This window comes from Scophthalmus maximus, chromosome 8, assembly GCF_022379125.1.
Source record: "Scophthalmus maximus strain ysfricsl-2021 chromosome 8, ASM2237912v1, whole genome shotgun sequence".
Classification (NCBI taxonomy): Eukaryota; Metazoa; Chordata; class Actinopteri; order Pleuronectiformes; family Scophthalmidae; genus Scophthalmus; species Scophthalmus maximus.
In genome coordinates, this window is record NC_061522.1 from 20615001 (window position 1) to 20633057 (window position 18057).

The window sequence follows — 18057 nt, forward strand, 5'->3', positions numbered from 1 at the left end:
TAGTTTACCGTCAGTGCAATGTGACATCACAACATGTTGGGTGTGGTTACAGGCACGACTGGTGCCGGATATATGTGTGAGTCGCTTCTGTCGGGTTCTCTCAGCTCCGGTGTCTGGTGTTTGTCGAGTTCTGCCCGCCCGCCGAGACGCGCGCTCCTGTCGCAGCAACGCAACGCGGCTAAAGTGGAAACTACCCGGGTTATGCTGAGCTGACAACACTGTCAGCAGCCCGGCATGCGCTGCGGTAGAATTTCAAAAGTGAGCTATAACCGAGACGCCAACTAGTCTATATTGGAGAAGAAGAAAAAAGGAGAACAAACAGTCAAATTTTCGATTTTGCGCGCCCATAAACAGCCCAGCCATACTCCAGGTTTTTATCGAGTCTTGTTTTCAAGAGATCCTGGCAGCTCCAAAGTAAACTAGGCTTACTACCAAACTTTTCATTCAACACTGGATGCTGAGAGAGAGTATCAGACTACCAATTTCCTGGCAGAAGATTTTTGTGAAGCAGTTAATCATCGGGCCAGTTTTAAGCATGTACTCCGGTGCCATCTCGCCCTCTCTCCTCTTTTACTCTTCTATTTGCCAAAGAAACGATAGAGAGTTGAATCAACAATGAATCACAAAGACAAGAAACCTGCTGTTGCACTGTCTGATACTTCTCTGGCCACGTCCCATTGTGATAATAATAATAAACTGAAAACCATAATAAACATTAAACTGTCACAACAGACATCGAGAAATACAACACGTCTGTGAGTCTGAATCCAAAGAGAACACGGCAGCAGCTGTTTCGTGATTTACCCTTGAAGGGAACCGAAAATGATTGTGAACAAAGAAACCTGAGAATAATTACAATTTTTTAAACGTTTATTTTATGATTCCACAGGTGTTATTGATTCCCTTTAGATGCACACGCTGCTGCAGTGATGCCTCCGTAGAACCAAGTTCATGGAAACAAGTATGAAATCAGCGGCGCGCCGCTGCCCCAGCGGCTTTCTTGCACTGTTTTTGTTTTTTTGCATTTTCAGCGAAGAAAACAATTTGGTTGCTTTGGCTTCATGCTTTGAAAAGAATTTATATTGTAGCCTAAGGCTTGAAACTCTTCGACGCCAAATATAATACACATGCAGGTGTGGCTCAGGGAGGAAAATATGAGTAGAGGACGGAGCAGGGAGTCTTCTAGACTAGATCATCATCATCATCATCCTAATCTTTTGGTCCAGAACATTGTCCAGTGGCGAAAACATAACATTGTTTGGGATCTTCTGTGTGGTGTGGTTTTCCCTCCGCTGAGAAATCAGATACGTCTGAATTCATGTAATTTTATCCAACAACATAAACTGAACTGAGGTGTTATAGTCATTATAATCAGAGCTATAATTCCTATAGGCTTAACGTATATGCATGCATGAGTAAACTCCGTCATAGTAGAACTGGTGTAAACCGAGGCATTCATCATTTGTTGATGCACCGTTAGTGCACGTGATGACTGGATCTATGAATAGAGGGAAACCTGCAGCTGCAGTGAATTAGGTCAAACTATTTTGAGTCGCATCATTAACTAAATTTTCAGACGGACTGGTTTCGTTTCAATAGATGAGCAGAATCAGGATGTTGAGTAGAAGAGCAAGGAGAGGAAATTAATACACTCTGAAAATGTCCACGAAAGCACCGTACTGTACCTGGAATATCGGTTACAAGGTATACAATATTTGATCACAATTAAAGGGCAAAGTGATCATTAATGATCACCGCATACGAAAATGCACTTCTCAATTAAATCACCCCCTCGTTACCAAGAGGCTGCGATGCAGAGTTGCCGCAGTGCTTTTACCACTGAAACAATTGAATATGAATTCCCTATCCTCGGTGATTCACTGTCCTCCTCAAATTAAGCGTTTCACGATGAGGACAGCGTGGGACTGTTTGTGTATCTCTCGGCTCCAACGGCGGAGGGGGGTCCCCGTCTCACAGAGGACAGCAATTAGCTAATCAGGTTTACTCCTGCACAAGAGCCCCAGCTGTACAAATGTGCTGCACAACTCCAAGAAAGCAAATAAACAACATTAGGAGACATCTGCTCCAAGGGATTTGGGGAAAAAGAAAAGATCCTCATACACCCGAAAACTACATGCACATCTTTAACCAGTTCACAAGTGCCTGAAATGTGCTAAGGAGTGCTCGCTCCTGGGAGAAAGAAAAAAAATCTAGGTTAGCATGCTGCTTTCATAAAGGCCGGTGTGCGGCACAGTAAATTGAGCGTGGTCGGACAGAGTCTGGCTCCACTGACAGTTTCATTCACGCTACTAGGCCTCTGCCCGTAGGTGTGCGACTTCATATCTGACATCTGTATCAGTTTGTAAATAATATCTGTTTCACTGTCAGAGGGGAAGCGTTTGAATACGAGACCAGGGCAGACTCAGCTGGAATGCACGAACGGCCGCCAACACACGCATGGTGATTTATGCTCAGTATTAGGACAGAGGGGTTTTTCTAAGAATGGGATATTAACTTCACACAAGATGTTGATAGTGCTTGTTGTTACTATGGAAATTCAGTATAAATAATAGTCCATTACTGATGTTTGGACCCAAACGAAACGGACTTGTGGCTCATGACTCTTTCCAGCCCCAGTATATCAAATTACTTTTTCATCGGTGGTCGATAGCGGTCCTTAAATCTAAGTGACAATCACGATGAGGCAGCACAGATCTTTGTCACACATGCAGGGGACGTAACTATTAGTCAAGTCCACCGAAATTCTCTGCACATCTGCTTCCGCCCAGTGGTCCTTTTCATTAGGAATTCTCTCGCTTTTTAAAAACCCACTTCTATTTTTATCTGGCATGTTCACTGTTGCTAGGAGTGGGGCAGTGTCAGACATGTATTCAGGAGATGCACCCCCTTGTTTAATAATGCACAAGTGCGGCGAAATGCGCCACAAAGGAAATCTCCTGCCGCCTGTGACTGGAGCCGCTCCTCGCCTCTCCCCTGTGCCGTTCTAATTGTCTCGCCCCTGCCACGGTTTACATTGAACATTCTTACACGGCGGATCTGAGCTGCTGCCCAGAAGAATTGATTTACAGTGAGATTTTGTTGGGCAGCGCTTCCCCGCTTTGTTATGACAGACTCCAGGGGTGAGGAGGAGTGTGGAGGCAGAACTCTGCACTCAGATTACAGAACACCAAAAAGAAAACTTCTGAACTTTCCAAACTGTTTCCATCTACCGCTGCCCCGCCCCGGGAGAAAGGACCCAAGACTCGCACTATAACCCGGTTTCCGGGGCCAGCGGATCGGACAGTTCAACATCAAAGAGCATGAATAATGTTCCGGGGGGACGATTTTGCACGATAAAATGGTGTTGACGGACATAGGTGCGCCAAGCTGAGACAACCCTCCATATTTTTCATGCTCTAAACAGCTTCCCCCGTCTCTCTGATTCCATTTAGTCACGCTATTTGCCGGGCCTAACCTATGCTGGCCCTGCACAGAGAGCAGAAGGCTCTCATTTCAGCTCTGGCAGCAAGAGTGCCGATGAGCTCATCCTCATGAAGGAGCTGGACGTGGTGGGCGATGCACTTGAAGGCTTGTTAGGGTTGGGAGGGAGGGGAGCACCCAGGGCCAGGGGAAACAGATGCTGCAGTGAAGATGAGCATCCTGGGAGTTTTATATTGGCTAAGTTGATTCAAATCATTGGTGTTCTGACACTAGCACACCAGTAGAATGTCTAGACTCAGTGGGAGCAACGCAGGGCCAGTTAGCGGATGATCCGGAACAAACAAACGGACCAACTTGTCTGCGACACGTTTTCTCATACGGAACGATGGGAATCAACACTACCCTTTGTGTGGAGCCAAGGAAGATAAACGGCAGAGCAGTGAACTGCAACTGGATAGGCAGATAAGACATCCAATATTAAGACGTCCCACTGTGTGAAAGTGGAAACAGACTTTCTTCTATGCGAGAGGAATGCAACAACAAAGGGGAGAACAAGAAGTGGACCCAGAAAAGTGTGATCGAGACACTGACGGCAGTAGAAGATAGTTACTGTCGATAGTTAGATAGTTAGATATCAGCAGCAGTAGGAGGAGGAGGGATGGGGGGGTCCATGAAAGAGAAAGGGCACCAAGTGAATTACTGATTGCAGAGAGCTCTAATAGCCCCAGACTGGCCACACTCCATTACAGTCATTTCATACAGCAGCTTTTATTACCTCCTCCCATTACAAACACAGACAGAGGGAGAGAGACTCTCACGTTCCTTGAACCACCACGATGCATTTCTCTCCGTGCGCGACATGACTACCTGCAGAATCGCAGTTGAACATTAGCAGGATGAGACAATTGCACACCCAAGGAATGCTGTTGTTTTTTGTGTGTTTTTGTGCATGAACCAAGTGTATTCCTTCTTGACTAAAACAAGTATGGTCTAACTTACTAACCACATAGTCATGCCGATCGCAGACACACACACACACACGCACCCGCGCGCACACGCCCACCTCCTCTGTTACCACGCCTCCTCCTCTGGCCTCTCTGAAGCCTGCTCTGCGTCTTACAGCAGGGCCCCTTTCACAACGGCCGTCCACAAGACAGCAGAGGGCCTGTGTGCACTCTCCCATCAGGCCATGCGTGAGGAGCTTGTGTGTGTGCATGCTCTGGTTCAGGGCTTAGCTGAGATTAGGGTAAACAAGCAGCACATTGTCACACCCCCCCCCCCCCCCCCCCCCCCCCCCCAACTCTGACCCTGCGCAGCTCAGGTAAGGCCCAGGCAGCAGATAACAGAAAATATTCTGCTCTGCCTGGCCTGAACACCAATCTAGGAGTGATTTTGGACAGACCTGGTGAGCTGTGGCTGACGGCTGGTGCGCTTCATTTAATGAGAGCATCTCTACATAGACTTTTGCAGAGACATTACACATTGTGGACATGCTTTAGTGCTTTGAGCCTCTTTGTACCAACAGCATCTGAAATAAAGTTCCCGGTGTGAAGAAGTGTATTCACTTTCAGTTCACACACACGCTGACGCCCTCGTTCTCACCTGAGTTCTCCTCCACCTCCCGCTCGTCGGTGCATACCCCCTGGCCGTGCATCAGCGAGTGCAGTGGTCTGTCCACGCCCCGCGGCGGGTAGCAGCGGAGGCCTGTGCCACATCGGGGTGAGTAGACGCCACATTGCGCACCTTTATGAAGGGCACAGGTGGGGCAGCAGCCGCAGCCGGGCTCCCGCACCGTCTCCTCGCAGCCGTCTGGCAGGCGGCAGCTGGCCAGCCGCTCCTCGGAGCACAACGGGCAGCGGATGGCCTGGTCCGACAAGCACAGTGCCACTAACGACAGGGCACCAAACACCCACAGGCCCCTGCGGGATGGAGCCACACTACCTCCACGTACCATGGCAGCCCCGGCACCTGCACACAGTCCTTTTCCCCTCGTGCACGGTCCCCTTTAGCCTGCCCTCTCTCTCTGAGTGATGTGCAGCTTTTGATCACTTTATACTTCAACAGCAGATTTGAGGCGAACCGGGGAGGATTGAGAAGAACGCTTTGTCCAGGATGGTCTTTGATATCTTCAGCTGGTTAGTGTTTCAATCGCAGGGACACAAAGCCTCTGCTGTGCTGCCCCTCCGTTTCCTCTGATTCAATTTCACAGCGCAGGAACTGGAGCCTGCTCTTGATCTGCTCGACTGACGAGTGTGGTGGTGATAAGAACTGGGTTTTGTTGTGTTGGAATGAACAGTTGCAGGAAGGATATCCACCAGTGTGCTCAGGTGAGTCTTGCTCTGTCTTCCGGTCCAGAGGCTCGCCCAACCTCTGCTCGAACACCCCGCCCCCCCCCAAAAAAAAATCTGGTCTACAAGTGTCCAAATGCAAAGCAGGTCATCAAAAGGCAGCGTTTTAAGTCACAGCTACAGTTTCCTCCTCTTGCTTGTGTGCAGTGCAAAGGACTCGCTCCTGAGAATGGCTCAACACGAGTGGCTCTCCTTGGACTTTATACTGGTCCATGGACACGCCTCTTTCTACAGTGAGAGAGAAGCTGAAAGGCACAGCGGAGGAAAAGCCAGCCTAAAGCTTTCTCCCTCTGTCTCCCTCTTTCTCTCTCTATCTCTCTCTCTCTCTCCTCCTCAGACACACTCTCTCCCTTCACTTGTCCTCCTCAGTCCTGAGTGCACCGAGAGGAGAAACAGCTGAATTGCCCTCTCACACACAGAATACATTTATTTTTTTCTCCCCCACCCAGCCATTATTATTGTCTTCGGTCGCATCCAACTTATTCCACGCGACGAGCACTCCGATGTATTGATTTGCACGTTGTAAGATCACTTGATGAAACATTCCGCTCCTTGAAAAAAGTTAAAAACACACACACACAAAGAAAAAAACACATCAGTGCTGTTCCACTTTAATGAACCCCAAATGCCCAGCACACATGTATGTGCCTCCGGGGCTGAAACGTGGTTCAAACAACAAAACAACCCCATGCCTGCCCCTTCAACAGGGTCTCGGTGTGTGTTTGTGTGCGTGTGAATGTGAGTATTTTTGCATGTGTGCGTCCAGATTCCCCCACCACCACCACCACTCCCCCAACCACAATTCTGTTAGCCCCCCAGATCTCTCTCTCTCTCTCTCTTTTTCCTCTCTATGGCTACTTACAGGAGTGGGCAGCTATAAAATGCAAATGGGCAATCTACCCCCCTCCCCACTGTTGGAATCACAGCATAAATTTGAACTACCGCCGCAAGCTGAGGCGCTTTACACGCGTGTGTGTTGCAGATCGTGAAAGAGTTAATCAGTGTGTTGCTTTGTTCTTGTTTTCTGCATGTGCGGATATTCCCTCCACTCAGCATGTTAGGTTTTGAATCATGACTTTTATTGGTCAACATCTCTCTCTTCCCCCCCCCCCCCCCTGTGTTCCTTTGCCATGGAAACCCAGCATGTATTGTAATGGCTTTGTGAGTGTGCTTTCTATTTGGCTTTTTTTCTTCGGGCGGGTGGCTGGTTGCCATAGGGGGCCTGTGGGCAGCAGCCAGGCCTTGCAAGGCCGTGCACCCCTCAGGTGGCAATCAGAATTCCTTATCCATCACCACGCGGCAAATGATGAGAAATATGTAGCGTTACTAGTAGCTGTGGTTGCACTCTATATCTGTTTTCAAATCTTTTCCCCTTACCTCAGCTCAGCCATTCGAGGCCGGCTCCCACCACACAGCAGTTAAGCTGAACTTGTTCCTATTCAGTCACAATTGAAAATTGTAACTGGTCAATTTTAAGCCAATAGATGATATGATAGCCTCAGTCCTGGTATCCAATACACAATGGTTTCTTTTTGGCAGTTCTTTGGTAGCAAGTCCCTGAGTGGATATATTAAATACACCTTAAAATTTGTCCCTTAAGTTTAAAATGTGAATGTAGTCATTGCAAAATTTATTTTTTTGCATTATTAAATTTGACATATGCTCTTGTCCAAAGCAACTCAGAATAAGTCCACTCACTGCCCAATGAAGTGTGTTCAAAGAGTTGCAGTACAAGTGTGTAGGCTTTTTTTTTTTTTTTTTTTTTTTACATTTTGTCATTTTATTGGAAGAGTACAGATGAAGGAAAAGTAGCTTTATAGTTTGGCCACAAGATGGAGTAATAGCTCCTTGTTTGGAAACAAGTCAGGAACCCTGTGAACAGCCTGATGGAAGAATCATCATAACCATAATCCGTTCTTTGTTTCACTCGTGAGCGTGATATGATAATAATAGTGCGTTAGACTCTGTGTGTTCAGGTTTAATCAAATGGGACCAACATGACGATGAAGGGACGGATCCATGTTACTGGCGTTGCTGCTCTGCTGTGTGAACATTTCTCTGGTTTTTGTTGCTCCACCTTCGAAACGGGTTCCTGTTCCTTTAAGGGATCCCTCTAAAAAATTCACTGTAGTGACGTTGCATATATTCCATATTCAGTGAAAGTCCAGTGGCGGAGTGTGGAATACTCCTACTGTGAGAGCGGTTCATCCCCCAGGTGCTGAGCAAAAAGGTAGGTACGATCAGCTCATCATCCCTCACACTCCTGCTAACCTCCAACAAGAACTAAAACCTCAAAAAAAAGTAACTTGCAATAACGAATGTGTAGATATTTTCTTTCAAAATTCCTTTTGACCGTGTAAGAAAATGAAGTGTTACATTTTCTCATTACTGAATGTGATGTAAGTTACAGATCTCCACATGCTTAAATCTTCTCAGAGTAACAGCTTTTACGTTTTTGTTTACAGGGCAATAGAAATTTCATACATGTCCAAAATTTGATCAGGTCAATGAAAACGCTGATACTGGGCTTCGAAGCCTGATTTTCAAAATGCACAGCTTTATATTTTATGTCCTTTTTTAATGCTCTTTTACACTCGCTGCTATGTTCAGACCTGACAGGAAATACATGTGCAGCGAAACATTATGTCTTTCTCATAAGGCTAAATGTAGTTGCAGGGTCGAAGCAATCAACCATGTGCTTTTACCAACTTTCTTTTTTTCTCTCTTTTTTTTTTTAACCTTCTTCTCTCTTTTTTTTGCCATCCAACCAACAGAAACAGTGAGATGCAAGTGTTGGCTCTGTTTCTTCACGTGCTTTGTCGAAATAGTAAAGGAGGCTTTTAATAGTGACAAGAACGTTAGAAAAGTTATATTAGTCTCAATATGTGACATTTATGTATATACAGGAAACCCGCATGTTCAATAGTGTTAAAATGCTCAGCGTTCTCTTTCTAATTCCGTAAACACATTGTGACTGATCTGGGTTTTTGTAAAAGCCCCATTAGAAGGAATCAGGCTTGATTTATGTTCCAAACGATCTCTCATTTATCGAATGTTGTAATTCCTCCCCACAGAACTTTTTTTTTTCCCCATCATGAACACAGACAAGCACCCTGGATTCGCCTCCCCTGATAAAGACGGGATGGGTGAGTGTCTGACTTTGGTCCTTAGTGAGAGGGTGTTCGAGATCAGGCTGCGCACATTTCTCCACAGCTGCCTCCATCCTGCCGGAGCCCACGGTACTGAAAGCTGAAGGCGTGTATGTGGAGGAATGTGTGCAGGCTACAGTTGATGACGGGCTACACGTAGACCCGAGTTTTCCAGAACACTCATTGATCATCAAATGATTTTAATATTCCATTATTCTTTGAACTTCCCTTAGCGACGCAAAAAGGCACCACACAGTATTTACATATCGGCGATGTGTCACCTTTTTCACAGACGTTTGCAGCGACGTCGCAGATGTGAAGTCGCAGGAGGAGGAAGAGGAGAGGGAGGATTGCTCATTCAGTGAGAACGGGATGCAGTTTTCTGAAGGTGGGATGGATCCATGTAGGTTTCACTGCACACACATAACATACCGTTTACATTCTCTTTTCCTTGGAGCCCTTGTGCTCTCACCCTTTTAGTGCGGCACTTTTTTGTCCACAGGCATTAGGGGAAAAGTGTTGTTTCAGACCCTGAGGTTGAAATACAACGTAGCACCGTTGTCACCCAGTAAAGGAACTAAGATCAAGTTCTTACTTTTAGTGTGGCCACCGGTGCCCACTTGTTTTATCTGAAGGGTTTCAAAGGTTTCACATGCTGAAGTGTAGTGGACATTTTCTCCAACCATAGTGGGGAGGAGGAAGGTTTAATTTCAGAAAAACACAAAATAGATTGACCCGATGCTCGTTTTTTTATCCAACAGCAATTCAATATTTTCAAGTAAAGAGGGCTGACATATGATGGACAAGAGCTTGATGTATGTCATCCGACTGATTAGACAGAAAAAGGTCATGTGAGTCATGTGTTACTTCAGTTGTTCTGTGTCTCCTGCGCTGGTCGTCATCGTGATCTTTCATTCAGTGCAAGTCGATTTGTCAATAATTATCGGCATTTGGTGTCATCGGCTTTCATCACTGTTTTGGAATGAGTTAGAGCTGTGACGTGAGTGCCAGCTCCGCCAAGGTTTTGCTTCTAACTGCGGTGTCACGCATAATATCTTGATTGTAAAAGATTATTCTAACCTATAATGGTCATTTCCTCATAGACACGCTGCAGTGTAACTTCACATCGTTTTTTTAAAACATTTCTAAACTGTGACCACCTTGTTTTATATGTGATATCGTGAGAGTGAAAATTATTTCACACTAGGTGTACAAAAAAAAAAACAATGCGGTGCTGCAGACAGCTTTTTTAAATTTGTCTCTGCCTGCGGCCCATGTGCCCCACTGGGTGCACTTCCTAAAGCCCTGCTCTACGTCTCATGCGCAGCCTGCGGTTCACTGCTGCGAGGCTCTGGACTCTATATCGGGCCTCTCGGAGCACAGTTTCCATAGCACCTATGAGCGCTTTCCACGATACAAGGCGCTGCTCTTCAGCTCATCACCAGCCACCGCCGAGACCACAGTGTGGTTTCTGGATGGAACTGAGCGCACCGGGGGCTGGTTGACACTTAGCAAGAGGCTAGGTGAGAGGTCCTGCAAAACCAGGCCTCGGAACTCTGCATGTCAACAGATGTGGTGTTGAGAAATTAGCATACAGCTGGGCAGATCCTGGATGGTGTGGCAGTTTGACCTGCAGCTGGTGCCATCTTGAGGCTCAAGGAAAAAGAACGAGAGGAAAAAACTGAAGGAAACGCCGTAGAATTGACAGAGGATTGGTGCTCTGCTGGACAGTTTTTAATGCAGATTAACATTTTATTTGGGATGTTTGTCAGCCTCGGGTAACAGGAGCAATGAACAATCAATGAGAAATCTCTTTTTGAAAGCAAATGTAGAATCGGCGCCTGCCGTGTCTCTCTCTCCTGCCCTGGTTCTCGTTTCTGTGTATTCAGAGGAAATGCCTTCCCTTATCTCAAGCACACATCTTCTGAATCTCTTCGTGACACTTTGCATTGGCCCAAATTACGCTCCCCACATTTTGGAGATGTGCTTGTACTAATATCTGTCAGCTATAAATACAAATGTAGAAGTGAAGACGTCGCGTTCTGGTTGGACGGGAGTCCCATTTTACTTCTCTAGCCCATTATCAAAAAATGCCCTTATACCCTTGAATCAGAAAAGAAAAACCGTTGTACCTTGTATGTACTATACATCACTCCAGGTGTCCTGTCCCTGTAAATCTGTGCTTTTTAAAAACATTGTTTCAGTCATTTTAATGTGAGAACACACCAACTGTTCCTTTATATATTCTTTGCTTCTCCTTTGCTTCCCCCCTGCTTAGATGCGATAAAGACCGAGGCAGAGGAAATGGAAGATAGTGAGCAGTATCTCAAGTCTGAAAAAGAGAGAGAGATTGTGCCAAAAGAGGAAGCAGAGGGGGCGAGCGAGGATGGGATGGAGGACGGATTTGACGGGGAGAGGACAGAGGAGGAAGACGATGAGGAGAGGGATGGAGAGGGGGATGAGGATGGAGATGCCCTGAATGAGCCGCAGGACCTGTCGCTGGTGGACTACTCAAGTTACGACAGTGCGGCGCTGCAAGACGCCCACGCAGAGGCTGAGGACGGGACCTGTGGGCCTGGAGCCATGGGGCCCCGCGTTCAGGCAACAGGCAAGCTCAACTGTGACATCTGTGGCCTGTCCTGCGTCAGCATCAACGTACTGCTGGTGCACAAGCGCAGCCACACGGGTGAGCACAGGAACACAGCCCAAGCACCTGACCTCAAATACAGCAGTTGCGCAATGATCACACTGTCGATATCACTGGGAGATAGTGCCTTGAATTGACACGGTCAAAATGTTTGATTGAGTAACTATGATTAAAAAAAAAACACGCAGGTCTGCATCATACATGACGCACATGTCCTAACCAGACCTGCAGCAACAGCAAGAGGTTGTGAAATGTCCTCTATTATTGTACAAATATAAGGCGCATGCGATAACTTTGTGATTTCATCACTGCAACAGATCAATCAACTCATCAAAGTACTTTTGTAGTCAGAGTAGAATTATTATGTTTTTATAACTTTCTTATTTATTCGGTTCATTAGAGTCAAAAGAATCCAAATCAAGCACACAGAGCAGGTCAAAGGTGTAGAATGTTCCTGTTGTCCATCCATGCAAAGTAAAACTATGAAGGCATGTAGAGTTGTACGCCACATCTACACAAAACTACAATAAGTAATCTGTGCTTTTAAACAATTATTTATGTAGCATCGTGAGCGTTTTACTGACGAGCTGTGGTTATTTGGTTGTAGACCTTTTGCACTTTGAGATTGCTTTTAGCAACGAAAAGTGCTCTATAAATGAAATTTATTATTATTATTATTATTATAGAAACAAAACATGCTTTTTTCATTGCTGCGGCATTTTCAAAATAATTTATTTTGTTCCTTTTCAGGGTATACCAAAGCAATTTCACACATTCAATGAATGAAAAAGGAGCAGGAACATTTACCGTAGAGTAGAGTTGAATAGTTATAGTAATATGAGACTTGTGAGGCTGTGTTTTCAACATGGGAAGTCAACTGCACAATATGCTTAGTACTTGTGCGGTTTGGGTCGTGAGAACGTCGTTTTCTAGGTTTCTGACAATCAACGTGGATGTTGCCCTGTTCCCTTTTCAAAGATGGTCAACGCTGCTATGTTTTGCAACTCACTGTAGAACTGGAAACATGAAATATGTTTGTGATTAAAGTAAAAAAAATATTTCTTCATTTCTCCAAAGATACACTGTAAATAAACAGATATCAGATTGTGTTGTTGACAATAACCTACAGTTGAACAAAGGAACCCAATGCATTTTACAATCATCGAACCGTCGTGTGAAATCTAAAATGTGTTTAACGAGTTAAAAAAGCAAATGTCATATTCAAATGTGAAATGTGAAAGGATTTGTTTTCATGCTGTGTTTCTTTTCTTTTTCTCCCCTCAGGCGAGAGGCCCTTCCACTGCTCTCAGTGCGGGGCCTCCTTCACCCAGAAGGGAAACCTGCTCCGCCACATCAAACTGCACTCTGGGGAGAAGCCTTTCAAATGCCCCATGTGCAGCTACGCCTGCCGTCGGCGTGACGCTCTGAGCGGGCACCTGCGCACCCATTCTGGTACCAGCCAGCCACACATGCACCTGTGTACAGTATCTCGCCCCGTTTGAATCTGAGCACGAGGCCTGCTGAGCCAGCATGGCCTTTCCAGTAAACACCCCGCCGTGCACTCTCGTACGGTTTCACACATATGACATCTTACTCATTCTTACTCCTGGAAACGTTACTCTAACTCACTTTCGGTTCACGTGTTTTACCTGCAGACGCGGCTGCGCAGCCTCTCGTGCACATCATCGGTTTTGCATGAAACCGCGTACTTAAGGAAATAATACTCTGTACCATGTGTATGTTTCATATATGAGTGATTAACTAAAACTCCTGCCCGCAGTGGAGAAGCCCTTCAAGTGCAACCACTGCAGTCGCAGCTACAAGCAGCGCAGCTCCCTCGAAGAGCACAGGGAGAGGTGCCATGTGTACATTCAGAGCAAAGGTCCAGCTGAGAGAGGTGAGCCGCTGTCGCACACTCAACTTCACACTTGCTCCCATGAGACACAAAAACAACTTCAGACCTCCATGTGCAGGTCGCACAAACACACAGCTCGCACTTGCACAGGTGTAATCAGACCACTGCACAGTGGTCGCAAATTTGTGCATATGCAGCCGTCGCACAATTAAGGCTGTTAGTGCAGAGGGATCCTGTTTTTATAGGCTCCTTAAATGAATGAGCTTACGGAGGTGACCCCATCCTTACAGCGAAACGGGTTATGGCAGCTGTGCTGTGGAGTCAAAGAGCTGAGAAGACCTGTGGCAGCAAAAGGGGAAGCCGATTATGTAGGGCAAATGTATTTACCCCAGCCACCCATTACACACGCACATGCACACAAAACTACCCCCTCTCTATCTAACCTCCCCCGAGAAATGCATTTACACATTGGCAGGACAGTTGGTTGCATGACACAGTCAGCGCTCTGCCGCTGTGGTCACCAAATGTCGTAAGGTTGTTGCCTGATGGTGCCGCCGTGGTGAGGAAGTACATCCTCATCCTGTGGTCTCCTCTCCTGCACTGTTGTAAAAAAAAATTTTAAAAAGCACCAGGAAGTGAGGTCAAAGGAGCTTCTGATCTCAAATTAATATCTTGTTCCTCCCGCATTGAGCAGTCGGGGTGTTTTGCACTGTTTTTTTTTATTTCCCACTGCAACCACAAAGCCTCTGACAGATGGACAGATGCTGCTCAGTACACTTCTTCACTCATGACGCGGCTTCCTTGAGAAGTGGTCTTCTTCCTTGCACTCTGACTCTCCTATTCTCTCTCCCGAGCAGAGGACAGCCACACATCCAGGACTCAGATGGGCACTGAGCGCGCGCTGCTGCTCGACAGGCTCGCCAGCAACGTAGCCAAGCGGAAGAGTTCAATGCCACAAAAGTTCACCGGTAAGAGCAGCTGAAGTGACAACGCAGACACAGAGGCTGAGCAGAGGCTCTCACCTCAAAGGGAGTTGAGTTGTAATTTTGAAACAGGCTTACAGTGTTACTTAAGATTTATATAAAAATTTAAAATTTGGAAAGCCTGTTTTTTTAATTGAATTGATGGGTTTACTAAATTGCTACTTGTTATTTTCATGTTAATAATTTCCACCTGTTCAGGTATACAATGCTGCTGTCTCTTTGAAATGTTTATATATATATATATATATATATATATATATATATATATATATATATGTGTGTGTGTATATATATATATAAATATATATATATATATATTAAGTCAATTCAAGTAGCACTTTATTCGTCCCCAAAGGATACATATAACGTGTGCTTTTTGCTGGCATTTATGCTTTACAACTCAGAATTCATGTTTTGCAGACTATTTCAAGTTGTCTGTCTGAGCTACCTGTCTGTCTGTTTGTCTCTGCTGGCCTCCGTCTCTCGTCAAACAGGAATTGAGGGCAGAGCAGCTGCCTCATACTGTAGCTGGACACATCACAGAGTGGTCCACACTGCCCTAAATTCTCTTCCAGAAGTGTGTCATAGGTGGGTATTGGTAAACATGCATGGCTAAATGAATGGTTACATAAAATAAAAAGAAACAACCACTTGAAACGTCTCAATATAATTTTCTCACTATGAATGTTTTAAGTCAAACCCCGATAATTAGTGTGATCAAAAAGGGATCAGTTTCAGCAAAATGGCTGACATGGCCCAGTGATTTCCCAAACTTTACATGCGTTCACACAAAACACAACTATTTTTTTATATCGCTGACTCTCACCTCTCTGGTTAAGCCCAACTAACACGGGTTTGGAGTTTCGCAATTAAACCTCAAGCTGCTCGCAAAACGAGGGTGTATGGGTGAAAAAAAAAGAAGAAAAAAACCTCCTACGTCTCTCCATCAAGTTGACAAATGAAGTGAGATCTTTCAATATGATAACCACACGGAGGGAGAGAAAGGTAAATCTACAAACGCAGAAAGAATGAGATAGAGAGAGAGAGAGAACAGGCGGGAGGCGAGAAACGTGAGCAGGTGCCTCTCTGTCTGAACATCTGTGGCGCTCTGCACCAGAGGCCTTCGCCTGCGACGTCTGCTTCCTCTCAGCCCTCTGTTGTCCTCTGAGTTCTGCTGCTGGCTCAGGACGCTCCGGCGCTTCAAAGCTTCTTTTGTCCTGTGGACCTACTGTGTTCCAGTTCACGTTGTAGTTTTCCCTTTTTTTCCCCCTGGGGCGTGCACATTTTTTCTCCTGTGCCCTTTAAGAGTCATTTAACGGTTTCTTTTAGATTTTTCCTGTGCTGTAACTGCTGCTTGCTGTGTCTGTGCTGTTTCTCTGGCCACGCCGCTGGACATAGTATGTAGTATGTGCAACCTCCTCTCATCGGGTCTTGAGTGCTCTCTCTTCTTGTGTTGCTGGTGCAGGCGACAACGGCGTCTGCCTGGACCTGAGCTTTAATAGGGAGCTGGTCCACCGAACTGAAGTCAAGGATCGGCCGCCAGGCTCTCCGGGGTCAGAGGGCCACCATCAGCAACAACCAATCCTCATAGGCCGAGAGAGCGACGCAGCTCCCTCCCGCAGGCCCTACCCCATCCCAATGAGTCGCAGCGACATCAACCCTATGGGCCTCACCAACGGCCACAAGATGAGCATGTCGCTCCTGGGCCTCCCACACGCCGGCCAGCCACCCCTCAGCATGGACTCATTCCACCCCGACAGCTCCCAGATGTCCCAGCCCGTCATGTACAGCCTAAGCCACCTGCTGGGGGGGCTGAGCCACCAGAACGGCGCCCCACATCCGCACGCCCAGTCCATCCCACTGTCGCCGCTGGAGGCTCTGCGAGTGGCGCGGGCTGACGGGGAGGCCGGAACGGTGCCCGGGGCAGTTTACCCTTGCAGCCACTGTCGAGTGATTTTCCTGGACTATGTCATGTTCACCATCCACATGGGGTGCCACGGCTTCCGTGACCCGCTCGAGTGCAACGTGTGCGGCCACCGCAGCCGGGACCGTTACGAGTTCTCCTCACACATAGCCCGCGGCGAGCACCGCCTAGAATTGAAGTAGCTCTCATTCATGCTGAAGTTCATGCTTACACACACACTCAGACAGATAACACTGTATGAGCACACGCACGCACACACACACACACACACACACACACACACACATATTTACTCATATAAGTAGCTGATAGTATCAGAAATGAAAGCATGAAGTAGCAGCTATTAGTCTCTGTGTGTGTGTGTGTGTGTGTGTGTGTGTGTGTGTGTCTGTGTGTGTGAGAGAGAGTGAGGGAGCGCTGAAGAGAGACGTTATAGGAGTATGACAGATGTTGGGGTGTTCTTAGTCATATTGTACTCATCTGTGAAAGATGGCCTGTAAAGTGTTGATGAAGGAGTAATTCTAACTCGTACATTTGTACCTAATGATCCCTGCTGAATAAACTGTTTATATTTCATAGCAACATGCCATATTCCTGTCAGTGCTCAACAAAGTAGCACGAATGAGTGCATTTATTTTGTACCTGCTGTGGTTGGTTTCCCTGTGATCTGTGTAAAGGTGTAAAAAAAAATAAAAGAGAGCCTCTTTCGTCCTTCATCGCACGACGACATGCACCACGTTGAGAGAAGTGTCTCAAAAAAACACATTTGCCAATTGAAGACTGCAGAACAACAAAAAAAAAGATCTATTATCAAGAAGGTCACATGTCTCATTTCAGGCTGTGGTTTTGAGAGGAGTGCAGTTCACGGCTTCAAAGGACATCAGTTCGCTCTGCACCATGTGTTGGTTTCTCACTCCTGAATATCGTACTCATTTAGCACTCCTGCTTGTTAGAAACGCTTCACAGTTTTGCAGAGATGTTTTTGTCTCACTGAATAGAGGTGTGTGTATGTACGTGTAGGACTTAGACAGTTCAAAACTACAATGTATCTAAGAAGGACATAGGTGATGGGGATATGAATAAAAATAAGGTAGTTCCAAATTAAATCGAAGGTGTTGTTGATCACCTCAAGATTGATCTGACAGCAGGTTGAAGCTGCGATGTTGCATCAAATCATCGACAAAGACGACTCGCGTCCGTTTCCCCTGCGGAGTCTGAGTATATTGACATGCTCTGAAAATTAATTAAATCAACAGTAAATGCCAAATGGCCCTCGGATTGTTCCTGGGATTGTCTCGCGATTTCAGCAGAGGATCGAGACCTTACTGTTTCTTCTCTCATGTGCTGAGGAAATGCACTCAAGCCGATCTGAAGTCTCCTCACACCAGCATCCATCTGCTGTAGGAAGTGCACTACTGCATGGCGGTGAATTCATCGTGGTGCATTTTCTTTGTGCATGGGGCCCTACGCTGGTGTATATGACCCCACTAATCATTATTTCCTTGATAATATAATATAGCAAGAAGAAATCACAAAGAGAGAATGTGTGAAAAAATGGTTTCAATCAATCCTCCTCACTTAAGCTCTCACCTCAACCACACAGAGGATGGTAATACATTATGTCTGCCAGTAAAACTCCACATGTGGAAATGTATCTGTGTGAGGGGTAACAGATATGTAAAAACTCAGGGTTTGTGGGAATTATTTTTT

At 46.1% G+C, this 18057-nt stretch overlaps 2 protein-coding genes across 5 annotated transcripts in view; one reads left to right on the forward strand and one right to left on the reverse strand.

Annotated features, from left to right (window-relative positions):
• LOC118312041 (insulin-like growth factor-binding protein 4) overlaps window positions 1–5967 on the reverse strand; it is a 14542-nt gene extending 8575 nt beyond the window's left edge. Inside the window, exon 1 of the mRNA XM_035636308.2 lies at window positions 5044–5967. Within this exon, the coding sequence (XP_035492201.1) occupies window positions 5044–5395 (352 nt within the window). The 5' untranslated portion in view covers window positions 5396–5967. The remainder of the gene's footprint in view (window positions 1–5043) is intronic.
• The window catches only part of LOC118312037 (zinc finger protein Aiolos-like), a 29444-nt gene extending 12373 nt beyond the window's left edge, over window positions 1–17071 (forward strand). The window contains exons 4-11 of one of the 4 annotated variants that reach the window (XM_035636302.2): window positions 7947–8019; window positions 8864–8935; window positions 9231–9341; window positions 11217–11624; window positions 12870–13037; window positions 13366–13482; window positions 14298–14408; window positions 15889–17071. In XM_035636302.2, the coding sequence (XP_035492195.1) occupies window positions 8884–8935; window positions 9231–9341; window positions 11217–11624; window positions 12870–13037; window positions 13366–13482; window positions 14298–14408; window positions 15889–16529 (1608 nt within the window). In that variant the 5' untranslated portion in view covers window positions 7947–8019; window positions 8864–8883 and the 3' untranslated portion in view covers window positions 16530–17071. Of the gene's footprint in view, window positions 1–7683; window positions 8024–8863; window positions 8936–9230; window positions 9342–11216; window positions 11625–12869; window positions 13038–13365; window positions 13483–14297; window positions 14409–15888 lie in introns of those variants that run through there. The other 3 variants (XM_035636303.2, XM_035636301.2, XM_035636304.2) reach the window with 3 other exon arrangements.
• Window positions 17072–18057: the final 986 nt, after the last annotated feature.